Source organism: Alosa alosa, chromosome 9 (genome assembly GCF_017589495.1).
Source record: "Alosa alosa isolate M-15738 ecotype Scorff River chromosome 9, AALO_Geno_1.1, whole genome shotgun sequence".
NCBI classification, from domain to species: domain Eukaryota; kingdom Metazoa; phylum Chordata; class Actinopteri; order Clupeiformes; family Clupeidae; genus Alosa; species Alosa alosa.
In genome coordinates, this window is record NC_063197.1 from 22,110,738 (window position 1) to 22,128,976 (window position 18,239).

Here is an 18,239-nt window from a genome sequence, read left to right on the forward strand (position 1 = left end):
ACATTGCCTGATGCGTCTTATAATTTCTTGGGGAAAAACTCGAGCAGGACGCGGAAGTAGTTATTAGTTCACGCTATTTTGATGCGTTACTTCCGGTAAAATGGCGGGCTAAACAAAGGCTAAATGCACTCGATCTCTAATCGAGTAGTTTTTAAAAAAAGTATTATGTACAAGAAAGCACAATGGCAGAAAGCGCACTGTCATCGTTGAAGATCTGTGATCGGTCAGGGGCGGAACATACCGCATTTAGCTCCAATATGCTTTATATCTTGAGGTGGAATTCCTCAATCTAAATTACTAAATTTAGCCGGCTAACAGAGCTGATTTACGTAGCAAGATTGTGTAGCCAAGCGCAAAGTGTTTTTAAACTATTTTGTTTGTAATTGTGAGGTTAGGCAGGTATAGCAGAAGGGTAACCATGGCGCTATCAATGGTTATTTGCCATCGGATGTCAGAAATATCAGAAGCTGCTGAAAGGAACTCCAGTGTGTAAAAAAACTTTACGTCGCTCGTTAACTGGATAGTATTGGTGGTGACATTAGCTAGCAAGCAGGTGTACTCGTCTCGTCTAGGCAGTTTATATATCTTGCTACCAGGCAAAGGTATTTGACCTAATGGCTTGTAGTTCTGAGTCGAGTGGGAAACTGTCCTCGGATGTCGGTACGGCAGCAATAATGGCACCTTCACCGGCAGCGGTGGAGCAGACCATGACGCCGGTGTTGTTCGAGATATTTGGAGAGATGTGGAATGTGCAGGCTCTGCTAGGTCAGGGTGTGTCAGCCTCTGTTTACCGCGTGAGCTCTGGTCGATCGAGCACAGCTGCTGTCAAGGAGTTCCAGGCGGACGCACAGGGTGGGGATTACGGGTACCACAAAGAAAGATCCGTGCTTGAAGACATTCAGGGACATAAGAATATAGGTACGATATGCCTTTGCCATAATGGTAATTGCAATGACGTGATATGCTAAAACATAACCATAGTGTCTATAACTATGGATCAGGCTAATACACTTGAATTCTTTGTCAACGTTGCAGTATCTATACGTTCAAGCAAAATCGCTGATCAAATTGGAAGTACAGAGTAGGCCAACACACTGAAATACTATATCAACCAGTTACGCCCTATGACGGGAGCATAACTGTAGTGATCACGTCTTGAGACAGTCAAGAGCCAGTATGTTTGACTCAGCACATACTGGGCATGCAATACATTTAGTTTGTACATGTGTCTCGAATAGGGACACATCCATCTGCTACACTGGATTTCGCTAGGACCCATGAATAGGTTAACCAGGTCCTTTGGTGCAGAGATTATGTGTTTTCCATGATAGATAGATAGATGGATAGATAGATAGATGGATAGGTAGGACAACAGAAACATTGATAGATTGATACTTTTTTGGGGGAATTTTAGGATATTTTAGGGTCAAAATATCTGAGGAAATAAATCAAGTAGAAATGCATGAATTGATTGAACCATTATTTCATTATATACAAGGGTTTCCCTTGCATTGCCATAACTTTTCACATTCAACTTTTACATTTTATACATGTTTTGCATGCATAGATGACAGTGCTACAAGCCCTTTTAAAACAATTTAAAGGTGTGGTCAATTGAGCTCAGCTCATTATATTATATCTTATTCTCTTAAGTGTTTATACCTGTTGATATTTGCACAACTGAAACAGTTTAAACCAACGGTTTCTCCTCTACAGTGACCCTGTATGGGGTGTTCACCAATCACAGCGCGGTGGGCGTGCCCACACGCTGCCTGCTGCTGGAGCTGCTGGACGTGAGCGTGTCTGAGCTGCTACTGCGTGCCTCCAACCAGGGTCACTCCATGTGGCTCATCCAGCACTGCGCCCGCAACATGCTCGAGGCCCTGGCGTTCCTGCACCGCGAGGGCTATGTGCATGCCGATCTCAAGCCCCGCAACGTGCTCTGGAGTGCCGAGGATGAGTGCTTCAAGCTCATCGACTTTGGGCTCAGCTACCAAGAGGGACATCAGGTGAGCTTAAGTGTGTGGGTTTTAATGCCGGTTTGATGATGCTCAAGTGCCTAATGCCAAATGTGTTAAGTTATAAATCTGTTTTTAGAATGGTATTTTACTGGAGGTTTTTACATATTTCCCTTTACTGCACATTTGGCCCTGATTAGCTCAATATGGTGCTTTACTCCTTTTCCCCAAGATGATGAATGAGTTTGTATTCTGCTGGGAAATTAATTACAATAACTGATTTGAAAGTTCTTATCAGTCTTCCAGCTTTTATCTTACACTGCTCTCTGTACTCACCACACAGGATGTGAAGTACGTCCAGACGGATGGTTACCGGGCCCCTGAGGCGGAGCAGCAGAACACTCTGGCCCAGGCCGGGCTGGAGGGTGACAGTGGGTGCACGGCCGCCATCGACCTGTGGAGCCTGGGGATCATCCTCCTGGAGCTGTACTCGGGCATCAAGCTGAAGGAGACGGTCCGATCTCAGGAATGGAAGGTCAGTAGGAGGACTGGTGACAGCCATCGATTTTGAGTTATATAGATGGATAGATAGATACTTTATTGATCCCCAAGGGGAAATTCAAGGTCTCAGTAGCATACAGACATCACACACAACATGCACTTACAGCAGAAAAAGTAATATACAAACTCCACTGTACAATAGAGACAGTAGAAGATAAACATGATACTAAAATACTAAATACTAAATATACTATATAAACTAAATTAAATATCAACATAGTGTGCTTAAAAGGATTGAGCTTAAGAGTTTGGTCTCAAGGATTGGTCTAAGGATTAAGCTAAAGAGTTTGGTCTCAAGCCACACACAGTGAGTTATACAAGGAGGGCTGCACCAGCATGTATGGTTATAAGTTACATCTTGCTGGTTCAGATAAGTTCAACATTCATTGATTCTAATTATATAGTTCACTTATGAGTCAAATGATCTGTTGTCTTTTTAGGATAACAACACTACAATAGTCGATCATATCTTCACCAGTAATAGTATGGTCTACCCTGCCATCCCAGTATATCATCTCAGAGATCTTATTAAGAGGTATGCTATCAAAGTGGAAACATGAGATGCTTTATGTGATAATATATTATATATATAGTATTGTGTTCTCAAGATTTGACATGTTGACATTTTCTTGTGCATGTATTTTGGAGACAGATGCAGCTCTTGTATTTTTTTCTAAATCATGATGTTTCACCTGGTCTTTCCCAGCATGCTCCACACTGACCCAAAACTCCGAAGCACAGCTGAGGCTGCCCTCACCAGCCCCTTCTTCAGCATTCCCTTTGGTTTGTATGAAACAGTACATGCTCTAGTGTATATGCATGCTACATGTGTAAGACTTGTACATAACTTTTCTAGCTGTTTTAAATTATCTGTTTTTCTCATTTGAATTTGCGCTGCATGCTGTTAAAGGGAATGACGGATGTCATTTTCATTGGTTAAAGGATGGTGTGCTCAAAACACACCCATGACTGATTAGTATAGTATAGTATATAAGTATATATACTCTTTTGATCCCGTGAGGGAAATTTGGTCTCTGCATTTATCCCAATCTGTGAATTAGTGAAACACACTCAGCACACAGTGAACACAGTGAGGTGAAGCACATACTAATCCTGGCGCAGTGAGCTGCCTGCAACAACAGCGGCGCTCGGGGAGCAGTGAGGGGTTAGGTGCCTTGCTCAAGGGCACTTCAAGTAGATAGATACTTTATTGATCCCCAGGGGAAATTCAAGGTCTCAGTAGCATACAGACAACACACACACATTTACTAACAGCAGAAAAAGTAATTAAAAGTATATAATATAAAAAACACAACTAAGCAATAAGGACAGTAGAAGATAAAGAATATACTAAATATAGTAAAATACAAATTATACTAACACTTCATCTAAATCAATTCTAAAAACAGTATCCACATAGTGGGTGATTAATCAATCAAGAGGGGCTTGCAATGACTGAGGCAGAGACTGAGCCTGTGATTCTCTGTGCGTAAGGTAAGGTGCTCTGTGTGAGTGAGTTTCATGGTGATAGTGCAAATGAGCAGAGGCGGACAGAGTACACAGCTTCATTACTTGAGTAAAAGTACAGATACCCTTTGCTAAATTTTACTCAAGTACAAGTAAAAGTACAAGTAAAAGTACAACAGTCAGATGTCTACTTAAGTAAAAGTACTGAAGTACTTGTTTTTAAAAGTACTTGAGTATCAAGAGTACAAGAGTAGCCTACATTTTCTAAATATTGCATTACTACTGCCACAGTGCTTACATTTATGTACAGAAACGTCCTACATGGAGTTATGAAAAATGTTAATGTTAATAACTTGTAAAAGGAATTGAAAGTAAAATCAAGTCATTTTCATCTTTTTACCATGTTGCCAGGGATGGGCAGTATTTCTAATACATGTATTTAAAATACGCATTTCAAATACAAAATACTATTTTGTAATTGAAACACTTGAAGTGAAAACTATCATTAACTTGTTCAGAAAATTGAAATAGTCTGGCGAGAAGGGGCCACGGGTTGGCACATTCCCGGGATGGACCTGCTGCGTCTTCATCCATTGTTTTGTCTATGGTTTTGTCTCTTATCTAAATCTGACCATGGAGTTGACTTTGGCAGAAAGCTGAAGGTGATTGCAGTGCAAGAATAAAGTCTATATATCTATATATATATAACTATATTAAGAAAAGGTATAAGTGTGGCCACAGTTCGGCTGTGGCATGGAGGGAGGGGTTATGCATATGTGCTAATATAGCACGCAAACAGTGAGGCAGAAAGACAGTGGTAAAAAGTGGCTAGTGGACAGACAGTATCCAAACATGGAGGGGGTGAAGAGGCAGACAGACTATGTAGAGAAGTCTATCTCTCCTCTTCCCTTAAGTGAAGCATTGAACAGTTCAATGGCCCTGGGGACAAATTACTTCCTCAGTCTGTCTGTTGTGTAATGCAGTGTGCGAAGTCTCCAGCTGATCAGGCTCTTCTACTTAACAATAGTGCCGTGGAGTGGGTGACACTCATTGTCCAAGATGTTGATCAGTTTGTTCAGGGTCCTTTTGTCAGATATTGAAGTGATGCACTCCAGTTCAGCTCCCACTACAGAGCCAGCTTTCCTTACCAGCCTGTCAATTCGCCACGCATCCTTCTTCTTTGTGCTTCCTCCCCATACCACTGCATAGAAGAGGACGCTGGCAACAACAGACTGGTAGAACATCCTGAGGAGCTTGCTGCACACATTGAAGGACCGCAGCCTCCTCAGGAAGTACAGCCTGCTCTGCCCTTTCTTGTAGAGTGCGTCAGTGTTGGCTGACCAGTCCAGTTTATTGTCCAGGTGGAGACCCAGATACTTGTAGGTGCTTACCACCTCCACATTGACCCCATCAATGGGGACTGGTAGCAGAGTGGGCTTAGACCTGCGGAAATCCACCACCATCTCCTTGGTCTTTGAAGTGTTGAGTTTGAGAAGATGATTGAGTTTGCACCATTGCACAAAGTCCTCCACCAGGCTCCTGTACTCCTCCTCTTGCTCGTCCCTGATACACCCCACAATTGCAGTAGCGTCAGAAAACTTCTGCATGTGCCATGACTCGGTAGCAGAAGTCAGATGTGTACAGGGTGAACAGAGCACAGTTCCCTGTGGCGCTCCGGTGCTGCTGATCACAGTGTCAGAGAGACAGTTCTTCAGTCTGACGAACTGTGGTCGCTCGGTCAGCTAATCTGTAATCCAGGTTACCAGGTGAGCGTCCACACCCATCTGCAAGATCTTGTCTCCCAGTCTGAGGGGTTGGATGGTGTTAAAAGCACTTGAGAAATCAAAGAACATGATTCCGGTTACAAGTCCGAAGTGCTAACCAGTCAGGCCACAGCTGAACCATAAGAACTGCCTTTTTACGCCACGTGCCCGACGTTTGATAACAAAACCATCCCTAATGTGGACTGGACAAACCCCTAAGCTATTTGCCAGTGACCATGCGTTTTAGATCGCCAAGATAGGGGTCAAAATATTGAATGTTGCATACTTTGGGGCAGATGAGTTAGTTAATGCCCATGTGCTCTCCCTGCAGCTCCTCACATAGAGGATTTGGTTCTGCTGCCCACTCCTGTCCTGAGGCTTCTCAATGTGATTGATGACAGTCACCTGTACAACGAGGACGAGTATGAAGGTGAGTGTATTTTCCTTCTGAGTAATTTCAAAGGGTAACAATCACTGTAAACACTTGTTATTACACGGCTCTTCAGAGTGCTGCAGAACGTTCCATTCACATGAATGGGCCTTCCCAACGTTCGGGCCTATGTTAAATCTACATAAATCACCGGCAAAGCATTTAATCACCGCTGTCAATGGCAACGGGTTTTGTGCTTCTGATTAATGTCTTTCATATCACCACGCTAAAGGACTGGAACTTCATTCAAACGTGAAAGCAGACGGTTGATCAGCAGCTGTGTTCTAAAGAATGTTTGATTCAAGTTCAGCAGCGTGTGTTGCTAACTAGGCCTATTTGTTTTCAGCAAATGCCACGATGAACGGTAACAAATAGGCTAGGTTATGTAGGCTAAAGTCATGTCGCGGGGAGTTTATTATTTTGTTTTGGCAAGTAGTCAGAGAAAGCGGGATAATGTATAGAACGCCGTCATTACTGTGAAAATAAGCCCCTTCAGGGCGGAATAAGACCCCCGCCTGCCGCCGGGTCCGGGTTCCCTGTCGGGACTTATTTTCCCAGTAATGCCTGGCGATCTATACATTATCCCTTACAGATTACACACATTTGAGGTCTGTGTACCTCAGAATTGTTGTATTTTTATTAATGACTAGAATTAGAAGCACCTACACAATTGGGGGAAAAAGTGTAAAAATGTCACACGTGTCACACATTTTTCAGACTTTGCTACACCAGTTCAACATGGCGTTTTTGCAAAACTTTACCACATTTACCACATCTGGACATTATGTAATATATTTCAAATGCGATGAGAGATATTACAGCATAATTAGAATGGAATTTATTATTTGATCGGAAATAGCATGTATTGGAATTATAGGCCAAATATCAAACATATATTTATGAAGATAGCTGAACTGGTTGGTCCTATTTAGCAGAGGAAATACCCAGATATGCATCAAACTTGGCCTAATCCTACCAAAATAATTACTGTATACAAGGGTTTTTGCATTCCAAGGTCTTGTTTTGCTGAATTTATTTTATTTTCATTTGTGCAACAGAAGTTACAACAAATGTTTAAGCCACATGGCTTTTCTCAGTGTCTACTGTCTCTCAACATCCTAATAACTAATAGGATAAATAGGAATAACCACTAATGTTTTCGGTCAAATAGTCTTTGTACACACACAACATAAATATTCCAACAATGATGCAATTTACTTAAAGGCGCATTCAGCGATTATACAAGCATGTAGCATTTTTTTGGCACACTCAGTAATCATCTCCTCACAACCCACTAGCTCCCCTTTCTGTGAGTACAGTGTAAAAAAAACTCTGTAGGCACCCCAGGCTAGCCTAGAAATCTAGACGCACCCTAGCGGCGGCAAATTAATTTGCTCAGCCTGTACGTCTAGTATCAAACCATAGGGATTCCTATTGGCTGACGCCGTGGACTTCATCCAATCACAGCGCTCTATTTTGTTAGAGAGTCTTAAGACGGGCTTAACAGGATAACGACAGTCCTGTGACGGTGAACAACAAGGAAGGTGGCTATGGTTAACGAAGAGCGGTTGTTTGAATCGGCGTTGGCGTCAACTTTGGAGGAGTTGGACTTGTGCTTTTCTTTGAAAGTTGAGCAACACAATGCACTTAAGTCATTCCTTTCGGAAGAAGGATGTATTTGCCCGTTTTTGCCGACCCGGATAACGGATATGGTCGTGAAAGCTGGCCTATTGCATGCCTAGGCAGTTTGAAAGACAATTCTCTGCCCGCCCCTTGGATTAAGCGAGGTAAATGGTTCGATTCCAGACTATACATTTCAATGATATAGGATGGCCCGCCAGGCTAACCCCAGGCTCTAAAAACTGGAAAAAATCAAAGTGGGAATACCCTGTCCTCCAAACAAATATGAAACCCTGTGTGGAGTTTCTCTGGGAATACTGAACGGAGGGGTGAGCGACCTCCCTGGTGTGCTTCGTTTCATCCTTGGTTAAAGTATACTGTAGGTTGTTTTGGAAAAAAGCATCTGCTAATAAATTTAAATATGAACATAAACAAACGCAACTTCCTGCACAATCACTGCATCTACGATTGGCTTGATTTAGATGATCTTTACACAAATAACAACAATAAACCCTACAAACAAGTATTTTACTTTGCTGAAAAACTTAATTTGTGTCAGATGTCCACTCCAAAACATTTCCTGTATTGGAGGTATACATGTTTCAGAATGGTCAATGACAATTTCTAGGAGCCAAGTTTTTCATTCTTAAATAGATGTATATTAAATAAAAAAGACATAAACAACAACATTTCAAGGTTTCCATTTGAACCTTTTGAAACAAAATACTTGCCTTTGGAAACCCTCTGATGGAAATAGGGTAACTGTCTATTTTCAAACCTCAAAGATACATGACTTTAATGTTTTGGGAGGGTGGCGTATGCATCAAGTCAGTGTTACTCATGTTGCGTTTTATTATCATAAAAATGGGCTTCAAAGAAGCTTCTTTTTATTTAAAAATTCAGAATTTCTGTATGTCAGTCTTTTGTATGTAAAGTGTCACTGAAATACGTTCACACATTTGCTTTTATCAGACATTATAGAGGACATGAAAGAGGAATGCCAGAAGTATGGGTCTGTTGTCTCACTGTTAATTCCAAAAGAAAACCCAGGCAAAGGCCAGGTAAGGCATAGCCTCTTTTGAAGTCATTCCAGAAACTTCAGGTTTTCATCTGAATTGTAAATAGTGTGAAATTGTGCTTGTTTTTTTGTTTTGTCATTCAGGTGTTTGTCGAGTATGCAAATGCTGGAGACTCCAAAGAGGCCCAGAGGCTGCTGACGGGCAGGACGTTCGACGGCAAGTTTGTGGTGGCCACTTTCTACCCTCTGAGTGCCTACAAGAGAGGCTATCTGTACCAGACCGTCCAATAAGGTCACCGACACCATCACGCCAGGTCTCTCCCCAGAATAATCATAATTTCATGGCCCAGATGTACTACTAGTACAGCCAAATCCATAACACTCCTTAAATGCTGATTACACTGGGGAGTGTCCAAACCGGCACTGTCCAACAATGTGAAGTGAAACAACAGTGGCTTATAATTATATTCGTGGTTCACAAATCTGCATACTCATTGTTAACATAGTGTGGTTTATACATCGTGGTTTATACGTCATGGTTTTACTAAACAAACCATGAGCAGGAAGTGCTTACAAATAATATTAACCTACATTTGTGTGTAGAGAGAATAGGAAAAAGGCCTACATTATCTTGTTGTGGGTGTATAGACTATGCATACTGGTTGAGAGAGCTTGCTTAGATCATTTTTGGTTTAAAACCACTAAAAATCCCGTCTTCACACTGGATGGCCCAGAAATATGTAGGTTTAAGTATGCCATGCGTATCTTACTGGCCCTGTGTTTAGGCTGGTCTGAAGCATAGGCCTGCTTTGCACTGTGTTTTGCCAGTGGCCTTTGTCTGTGTGGCGATCAAACTTACATGTAGGCCACAATGGACAAGATTGCCAATGTTATTGTATTCAGTACCAAGAGCACAAACACTGATAATCACAGCCTGGAGTCTGGAGGAAATAACTATTTGTCATGTTAGGCTGAATCGTTCAGGAAAAGTGTGGCAGGTCATGAGGGAGTTTCATATATAAAAAGCCACAACAGATACGTCTAGAAATCCAAACAGGAAATATTATGTTACCAAATAATTCCCATCATTTTGAAAGACAAAAAAGGATTCCAAAGGTACCATTTCAAAACTGACCAAATTCAGTAATATTATTTTCCCCTAAATGCTTTCTGTTACACAAACTATGCCATCATTGTTACTTTATGGTACATCATTTTGTTCTTTTGTACTCTATCTGATGAACCCAATATATTCCTTTCTTGAAAAGAGGGAGTATTCAATTTGTTTCCCATCTATCATTTCATTCTTGCTCAGCTTTTTGAGATGACTGTGAAATGTTACCTCAGTGTTCTATGATTCTGGATAATTCTCTCATTTGCCTGTATGCAGCAATGAGTGTTTTTTTTCCTTTCCTAAATCAAATTATCAGTAATGATGTGATTAGTTAAAAAAATAAACAAAAAAAAATCACTAGTTTGAGGTACACTTTATCAGGCGTACACAGACGAAAACAAAGGGCTTGGCAGCGTTTTGCATTTAGGTGAAGGCCAGAACATGTTTTCTTTGGCCAGATACCTTAGTTGTTGTTTCTGATGACTAACTGCTTTCAGTTGTGTTAAAACATTTTCAGGGTTGATGTTGTTAATTTTGTGCATACACATGTGTATTGAAGTGCTATTAGGTAGTGACATGTGTTTATTTTCACAGTCTGAAAAGCATTAAGGCTGCATGACACAGGCTGCAGGCTTGCCTTGATTGAACCAGAGAACACAGAGCTTTGTTGAACTGGCGTGTGTGTTTGTGCATGTTTTACAGATGTCAACTCGACTTGTGGGTCAGTCTAAACATCTGTATGCCTCAAAACGTAGCCATTATCAGAATTGAAGAAACATGCTTGGAACATCAAATAGGTTGTTAGTTGATTTTGATGCCTTGTGGTGACACTAGGCCTGTGATGATTGTGCACAAACAGTGTGTAGCCATGGGGCTGGGTGATATGGAGGGGAATAATCTAGCCTGTCTCTCTCTGTTACTCATGCTCTGCACTGACTCGGTAGTGGCCACTCTGGAGCTGAAGTGCCCTTGGCCTTTTCTGCGTGTGCTCTAGTGTGTCTGTGGTGTTCAGTGTGTTCTCATCGTATTCAAAGGTAGCGGATTTCTAATTATGCATTATTGGAGAACAGACTGAGAATGTTGTTGTTTGCTTGAAGAGCTACTGATCAAAGCACATCTTCATAAGCAAACCGATTAGCGCTCGTTGCGTAAGGGTCTACACTATTATAATGTTGCTGTGTTCATCAGTGGAATATTTGGTTCAATCCCAGGGTACTTTATGAACATCTAGTTTAGCTACACTACCAGTCAACATAGACACACTGGTTGATATAACACACTGTTGCGAGTTGCAATGCAAGGTTGACCTGGGTCTAGTGTAGTATTAAAAGTTAGTATTTTCATTGCATTAAGTATATAGGCTTATGGAAATGTAATACTTGTATGAGGCTATATAGCCAAACCATGTAGGTGTGGGAATCTCAGATGTGCAGTGTTGTCTTTACCTCTGATAGCGAGTGTGACCGGAGAGTTCACAAAGTTATATTAACAGAATAAGACAAGATAGACCGGAAGATGTTGTTTAGCAAAGCTTCCACATTCTTTTGCTGAATGCATGCGACAGTTGTGAGATTTTGTTGTATTCAATTCTTCTAAGTAGTAGGCGTCACTCCTTGATCCTTAGAAGAAATGTTTACTCAAATATATTGATTTCTTGTCTTTTTGGAGAACAGTCCCCTGGAAGCCCAAAGAAGACTATTATACCCCTGTATTTTCCTGCCTTATCATCCCTGTGAAACTTTGGGGAACAGAAGCATCAAAGCATCTCATGCGGCAGTATAGTATATTATTTCACCGTGGAGTTCACAGTGAACTCTAGTTCCCCGTCTTTGTTTTCAGATCACAGAAATGCTCAACAAAAACTAACACTGACAGCTGTCGCCGCAGAATAACAATCAGGGATTTAAGTTGTGCTTTGTTTACATCCATTCTTTATTACTGCACTGACTTCCTAATGGGAACCTAGACTTTGAATGCAGGCTAGAATTAAGGCGAAGAGGTGTGCACCTTCTGAAGAAATGTCGTCCCGCATTATCATTAACTAGGCTGCATAAGGTGGCCCGCGTCTTTGTTTGGTGTACTTTCAGCCGGAACAAGCGATGCAAAAACCCCTGGCGTGAACCAGGAACTACAAGGGCAGGGCAAAGTGTGTTCGGTGGAAAGAATGCAATGGCGGTTCACACCAAAGTTGCCAAACCTGCTCTTCTGTGTTCTGCAATGCTGTGCTGCAGCACTGCTTCGCTATGCTATCTGGACAATCAGCCATGACGGGTGGATCCACACTGAATATAATTAGAATGGAGTGTGTGAGTGGGAGGGAAAAGAGAGGCATAATATTTGCTTCCTTGAATGACATGTGACTTGTTGGCATGGCATTTACGGTGTGTTCGTGTGATGGCTATGGAATCTTTTTGCAACCAAGAAATTCAGTGACCTACACCTTTGCCTGGACAAGGGCGCCCCCTGTATGTCATGGCATGAACAGGTCCATTGGATAGATTGGACAGAAGTCCCTCCTTTGAGTCAACTAATCCTGTGAAGTGGGTGAAAGATGGTCCACTAGACTAAACTGCACATACCATTAAAACAAACTGTGAATTGATATAGAAACACCCACTGTAACAGTGAGCTGCTATTTAAAATGGGCAATAATAAACACTTGTATGCCTGTCATTAACACCACATAGCTCTGCCACACTGTGCCCGCAGCCCTCCCAAGGCAGTACACTGGTAGCCGGAGAGAGAGCATTTGAATCTGATTTCCTCCTCAGATTTCTTCCGAACCCCCACTGCTTATGTCAGTCTGATTTTTATGCCTTGCCCTGAGGCATCTCGGATGTCTCTCTCTATCCGCATATTTCCTCAAGGTTGAAGAAGCACAAAACTCTGCTCTTTAGTCTTACACAGCACTGAAGCCCAGACCATCTCAGCCCAGCTTGGGGCCCTGGGCTAGCTGGCATTGATGGACTCTTTTCTTCTGAACTCTTTCTCTCTCTCTCTCTCTCTCTCTCTCTGTATATATATATACTGTATATCTGTCTCCCTCCCTTCCTGGGCTGTGTTTCTTCAGCACTGCCCAGTGGAATCTCCTTGATGATAAACCCACTGCCTTCACTTAGTGCCAAGATCTCAATTGGCCTGTGTCCCAAGCTAAGATGCCCTGGCTAACCCCCTTGGATCCAGCCCCTGGGGCAGTTGGCTCTGATCGCTGTGCAGCGTTCCTTCCTTCCCAGTTACCTGTCATGGTATTATTTATGGCAAGCCCACGGGTGAGTGTGGGTCCTGGAGCTATTGTTTGATGTGAAGCAGGCCTGTAACCTTTGGACGCGGGCCTTTTGAAGTGGCGACTGTTGTTTGCCTACATCCTGAATATTATCAGCGGGTGCCTAGCCCGCGCTTGTCCCACAGGAAAAGGGCTGGGTGTGGTGGGCTCTCCGCCTATGCTAATATGCTGCCGCTCCGCAGACTTCTCACGCTTCAGTCAGTGCTCAGACGAAGAGACACAAAGTGCATTTTATTGCAAGGAGTTTCTTTGATATTGCAGAATGCACATATATGCACACCATCACTTACAGGGAATCTTCAAGTTATGAAATGCGTGCAGTGATGTACATACACATGCACAGGCACGTACACATGTTAAGCCACCGTTGCTGGAAGTTATAGCAGTGAATTGGCGAGAGATTTAAAGGGCGATGGCGACCGTCCGCTTTATTAGCTAAACATTATTCTTTCCGGAGGAGATTAGGATCAGAACGAGGCCTTGGCTGCCTTTGGAAGGCCTGCAAATAAACAGAGACTGGAGTGTGTCAAAGAGCCCAGAGCTGTGCCTGGGAACTGGAGGACTTAGAGCCCGACGTCCCTCTTCTCTACGGGCTTCGGTGGTCAATTCTCAAGTCCACTCTCATACGTGCGGATCTCATCACACATGGCCTCTGAAGCCCATTGTCATGCACACTTGGTGGGTCCTATCTGGGGGAATATATATATATATATATATAATCCATCCTCATAAATAAAACTCAGGCGCATAATGTGAATGAAAATGAGATGGCTGGCAGAGACCTTCCTCTCGGCGGAAGGACTTACATGCCGAGTAATGTGAACCGCGGGGCAGCTCCTTAATGAATACTCACAGATTAACAGTGAGAGGAATGCTGGGAGTTAACCCGTTCTTAGAATACCCTTCCACTTTGACACTCATAATTTCAGCCAGAATGGCTGTGGATGTTCCTTCCCTCACCTGTTATTGTGGGCCCCCTGGAGCTGTTTCTGAGCTTTGGAAGTTGAAGCAGTCAGACAGGCAGTGGATTAGGTTTCCCCTGTCTGATGGTGTGTTTACCCCTCTTTCACCAAGAGGTTGATTGAGGTTTGGATGTCAGTAGTGGTGGGAATGCTTGTGTGAAAAGTGGGGACTTGATTGCTTGTGTTTGCTGAGCGAAAGTAGCTGTGGCTGTAGCAATCAGGCTGGCGAGGGTTCTCTGTTCGAGGGTTTGTGCCTGCGAGTGATTAGATGATGTACGTTTCATGTGGAGTGGCCACTGATGGCCGGCTGCCAGACTGTAATGGACGTGGGTTTTACATTAGCAGGGGCCTGTGCGGGGTTTCAGAGCCGCCTGCTCTGAAAGCCACTCCATCTCGTCCCGACAGATATCTTCCTCTCTCTCGCACTTTCTGTTTTTTTTTTTGTTTGTTTTTTTTGCATTGAGCCGACAGCACAGATCATCATACTGAACCCAGGTGCAGTATTCACAAGTGTCTGTATCTGTGAGAGTCGTCTCAGTGAAAAACATATGGTCTGAAGGATTGAAATATGATGATTTAGTGAAAGTGATGCTCCCCTGTTGCATATATCAAAGACAATCAGGATTCTACCCGTTGTCTTGCCTGTGCACAATAACGGATCCCTGTTTTAGACAGTGCACTTAAAAAAGGATGAAACGTGCTTAGAAGCTTAGCTTATATGTGGTTCATGTGCTTGAGAAAAGCAACAGATGAAAGTGAATTGGAAGGTGGTTACAAGAGATGCTCAGGAGATGCTCATGAAGGCGGTGGGTGTGACGCAGAATCTTTGTTCTTGCTCAGTCAAGTCGAAAAGACCAGTGTCTGATTATGACTCATTCTGCATTACACTCCGTGTCTTCAGAAAGCCTCCTTCCAGAATAATCAGTAGTATGTCTTAATGTGGACAGGAATTAACTAAATACAATATGCTTATGTGAAATAGGCAAAACATTTGAAATGATGATAAATAAGGTGAAATATAGAATGTGCAAACTTGAATGTAAAGGTGATCTCAAGAGTGGGCTGTAGGGGGTACTTATGGCACATAAACACACATAAGACAATGCTGTTTTTGTTAGTGCTTGGATGAGTGTAGTGTGGTTGCATATTGCACAATAAAATATCAACATCTACATTACTGTTTCTTAGTCTTTCTTTATTCATCTTTAATATAACCTTGTGTATTAAATGTGTACATGTTTGCCATTTGTGAAGTTAAAAGTATCTTTGGGTCATGTGTTAAAAGTGGTGTACATTTTAGACATTGTGTAACCAATTTTCCTCATGACTGACCTTCATAAATCAAGTTTAATCAAGTTTTTGGATCACAATAGTCTATTTTCAAATACCAAAATGTGAGTGCATTACTGATCTTTCTGTGTATGTGACTTTGTTAACCTGTAGGGGGCAGCAGTAGCACATGTCTTTTTTCCACTTGTATACTTTGATTTCCTTGACAAGGCTGGCACTGTTTTTCTAGGTATGCCAGGCCAAATAATGTTAATGTGTTACTGTTCTGAGAACAATTGTCCAGACCACTCAGTCCCAATTAAGTTTAGTAAGGGTGTGCAATGGTGCTAGTAAAACCAAAAAATAACTAAAACATACTGAATGACCCTTACATAGAGTAATAACATTTTATTTGTTCCTCATTGTCAAAAGATTGTCTGTCAAAACTGATTGGATCTTAAGTTTTAGAAAATATCAACCTAATTCTTTTAGGAATTTTAAATACTCTTTGGAATTTGTGTAAAAGCTTGCGTCTGTGAAACATGATTATTCAGGTGACCAACCGCTTCAACTTCCAACTTCAGCAACTCTCGTGTCCCCTGTGGTGTGTTGTATAGAGACCTTCAGTGTGGTACATTTGGGGCCATTGTGTTTACTGCAGGGAAGCTCACGTCATTTGTTCCCTCCATTCCTCCACTCGAGCTCCTGTCTGCAGCGCTGACTTCCTGTGTTCCCCCCCTGTGCCTCCACATCCGTGCCAGTTTATGGGCACTCCAATTTACTGCCTGCCATATAAAAGACCCCTTCTGCAATCAACAGGCCCTGTGTGTCTGTGTGTGTGTGTGTGTGTGTGTGTGCACAGACAGACGGCTGCAATATGTGTTGTCGGCACTGAGTACCAGACAAAAGAGATGGCGTATCCTGGAGCAGGGCTCATTGAGTCGGGGGCATTCTTAAAAGGGCTCGCTCAAGCGTGAAGAAATAGGTGCTAATTATGGATTACAAATGGGGATTTTGCAAGCCCTACACCTGGCAACTTTCCCCTATTTGTGTACTCATTCTTTCACACTCCACTCCTCCCCTCTCTTCCCCACTTCCGGGTCTATCTGAATGAGACTGCACAGGCCTGTCTGGGATCACTCCCACGCGAGGTGAGACAGGGGAGGAAGTCTGCTCTTAATCTGGGAGCACTGCGCTGGGATTCCGTAATGTTGGAATGCAGTGACAGGAGAATGCCGGATGTGTCTCTCACTCCAGACTCCACACACCTCCACACCAAGCAGCGAGCTCGTCCTTGTCGGATTCCAGGGCCGCCGAGCTCGAGTGCAGTGCTGTCTCTGTGCCCTGGAGGGGGGACAGACTGATTGATTTGGAGGGGAGTGGGGGAGGGGAGCGTGCTCTCAACACACATTCCAAAAGCAGCCTTTCAGAGGCTCTTGCACACAGACACACACATACACACTCTCACTCAGAGAGAGAGAGAGAGACATGCAGCTGACTCTCTCTGTCTCTCTGTGTGTGTGTGTGGACAGCCAATATCAGAACTGATTGCCAGAGGGAAGCTGCTCAGAACTCTCTGCCAAGTGCAGATGTGTTGCGCAGGATCAGTGGACCCTAGTGTGGTCAGTAATCTGCAGGCAAAATTCAGATTCAAGACATGCCCACAGCGTGGATCGGTACTGGTTAATTTCCTTTCAGCTTAACAAATAATGCATTGTGCAGACGCTCCACATTAGATATTTTTCACCATTATAAATTCTGCACATGAATTTGAGTCCTGTTCATGCACACATATATTAAATAATTAAAAAACAGGTCAGACAAATTTGAATACAGGTATTCCCTCTCTCTCTTTTATTTGTCCCTCATTGTCAAAAGATTGTCTGTCAAAACTGATTGGATCTTAAGTTTTAGAAAATATCAACCTAATTCTTTTAGGAATTTTAAATACTCTTTGGAATTTGTGTAAAAGCTTACGTCTGTGAAACATAATTATTCAGGTGACCAAATAATGCATTGTGCAGACGCTCCACATTAGATGTTTTTCACCATTATAAATTCTGCACATGAATTTGATGGACTTAATTTACCTGAGGATAACCCTGATTGCCCTCAGTAGTCCATATGGTTTCTCTCAGTTTGCTGTACGCTTGTGCACTTACCACAACACATCAGGCCTGTATTACACATTTACTTCTCACCTCTTTCATCTCTTCTCTCTTTCTCTCCCTCTCTTTCACCCACACACATGCACACATGTAGGATGTCAACTACTGCACAAACACACTCCGTGTCTGCAACAGGTTCTCAGATGCATACAGCCACACACAAACTCCGGCACGCCAGGATCGTTTTGGGTGGCAACTGTATTGTTTGGGAGCAGGGGGCATGTCTAAATGCATGGCTTGTTTTTTGCCAGTGTGCTCCACATAAGACTACAGGTGAAAATCGAGCTGGGGCTTGCTTGGATACACGGGGGACAATCATACAGTATCAGTGGCTCTCAACCCCCCACCCACCCACCCCGAGCAGCACGCAACCTCCCTCTGCCGCGGTCAGAGAGGCCCTCAGAGAAAGGGCTTACGAAAGAACGAGGACCTCATCATAGGACAAAACCCAGCCAGCATTAAAATGAGTCATTAGCATACAACATAACACAACTTATTTTAAGGTTAGTCATTCCGAGGGCAGTGCCCTACTGAAATATGGCAGGGTGAGGGTTATTATTGAACCCGTGGTTTGTCTTCTTGTGGGCAAATTTTATGAGCTTATGGGGTCCTTAATGGATTTGGGC

The 18,239-nt window shown here is 42.9% G+C and overlaps 1 protein-coding gene across 1 annotated transcript; it reads left to right on the forward strand.

Moving 5' to 3' along the window:
- The first annotated feature begins 98 nt into the window (after positions 1-98).
- On the forward strand, positions 99-15,350 carry uhmk1 (U2AF homology motif (UHM) kinase 1). The gene is made up of 8 exons (XM_048251706.1): positions 99-918; positions 1,717-2,009; positions 2,302-2,493; positions 2,960-3,054; positions 3,226-3,302; positions 6,081-6,179; positions 8,772-8,860; positions 8,962-15,350. Exons 1-8 carry the CDS (start codon positions 615-617, stop codon positions 9,106-9,108), a joined length of 1,296 nt encoding a protein of 431 aa, XP_048107663.1. The 5' UTR covers positions 99-614; the 3' UTR covers positions 9,109-15,350.
- Positions 15,351-18,239: the final 2,889 nt, after the last annotated feature.

Coding starts and splice junctions, on each gene's coding strand:
- uhmk1 (XM_048251706.1), top strand. CDS start 615: ATGGCTTGTAGTTCTGAGTCGAGTGGGAAACTGTCCTCGGATGTCGGT. Junction 919..1,716: donor TCAGGGACATAAGAATATAG/GTACGATATGCC, acceptor TCTCCTCTACAG/TGACCCTGTATGGGGTGTTC. Junction 3,303..6,080: donor CTTCTTCAGCATTCCCTTTG/GTTTGTATGAAA, acceptor CTCTCCCTGCAG/CTCCTCACATAGAGGATTTG.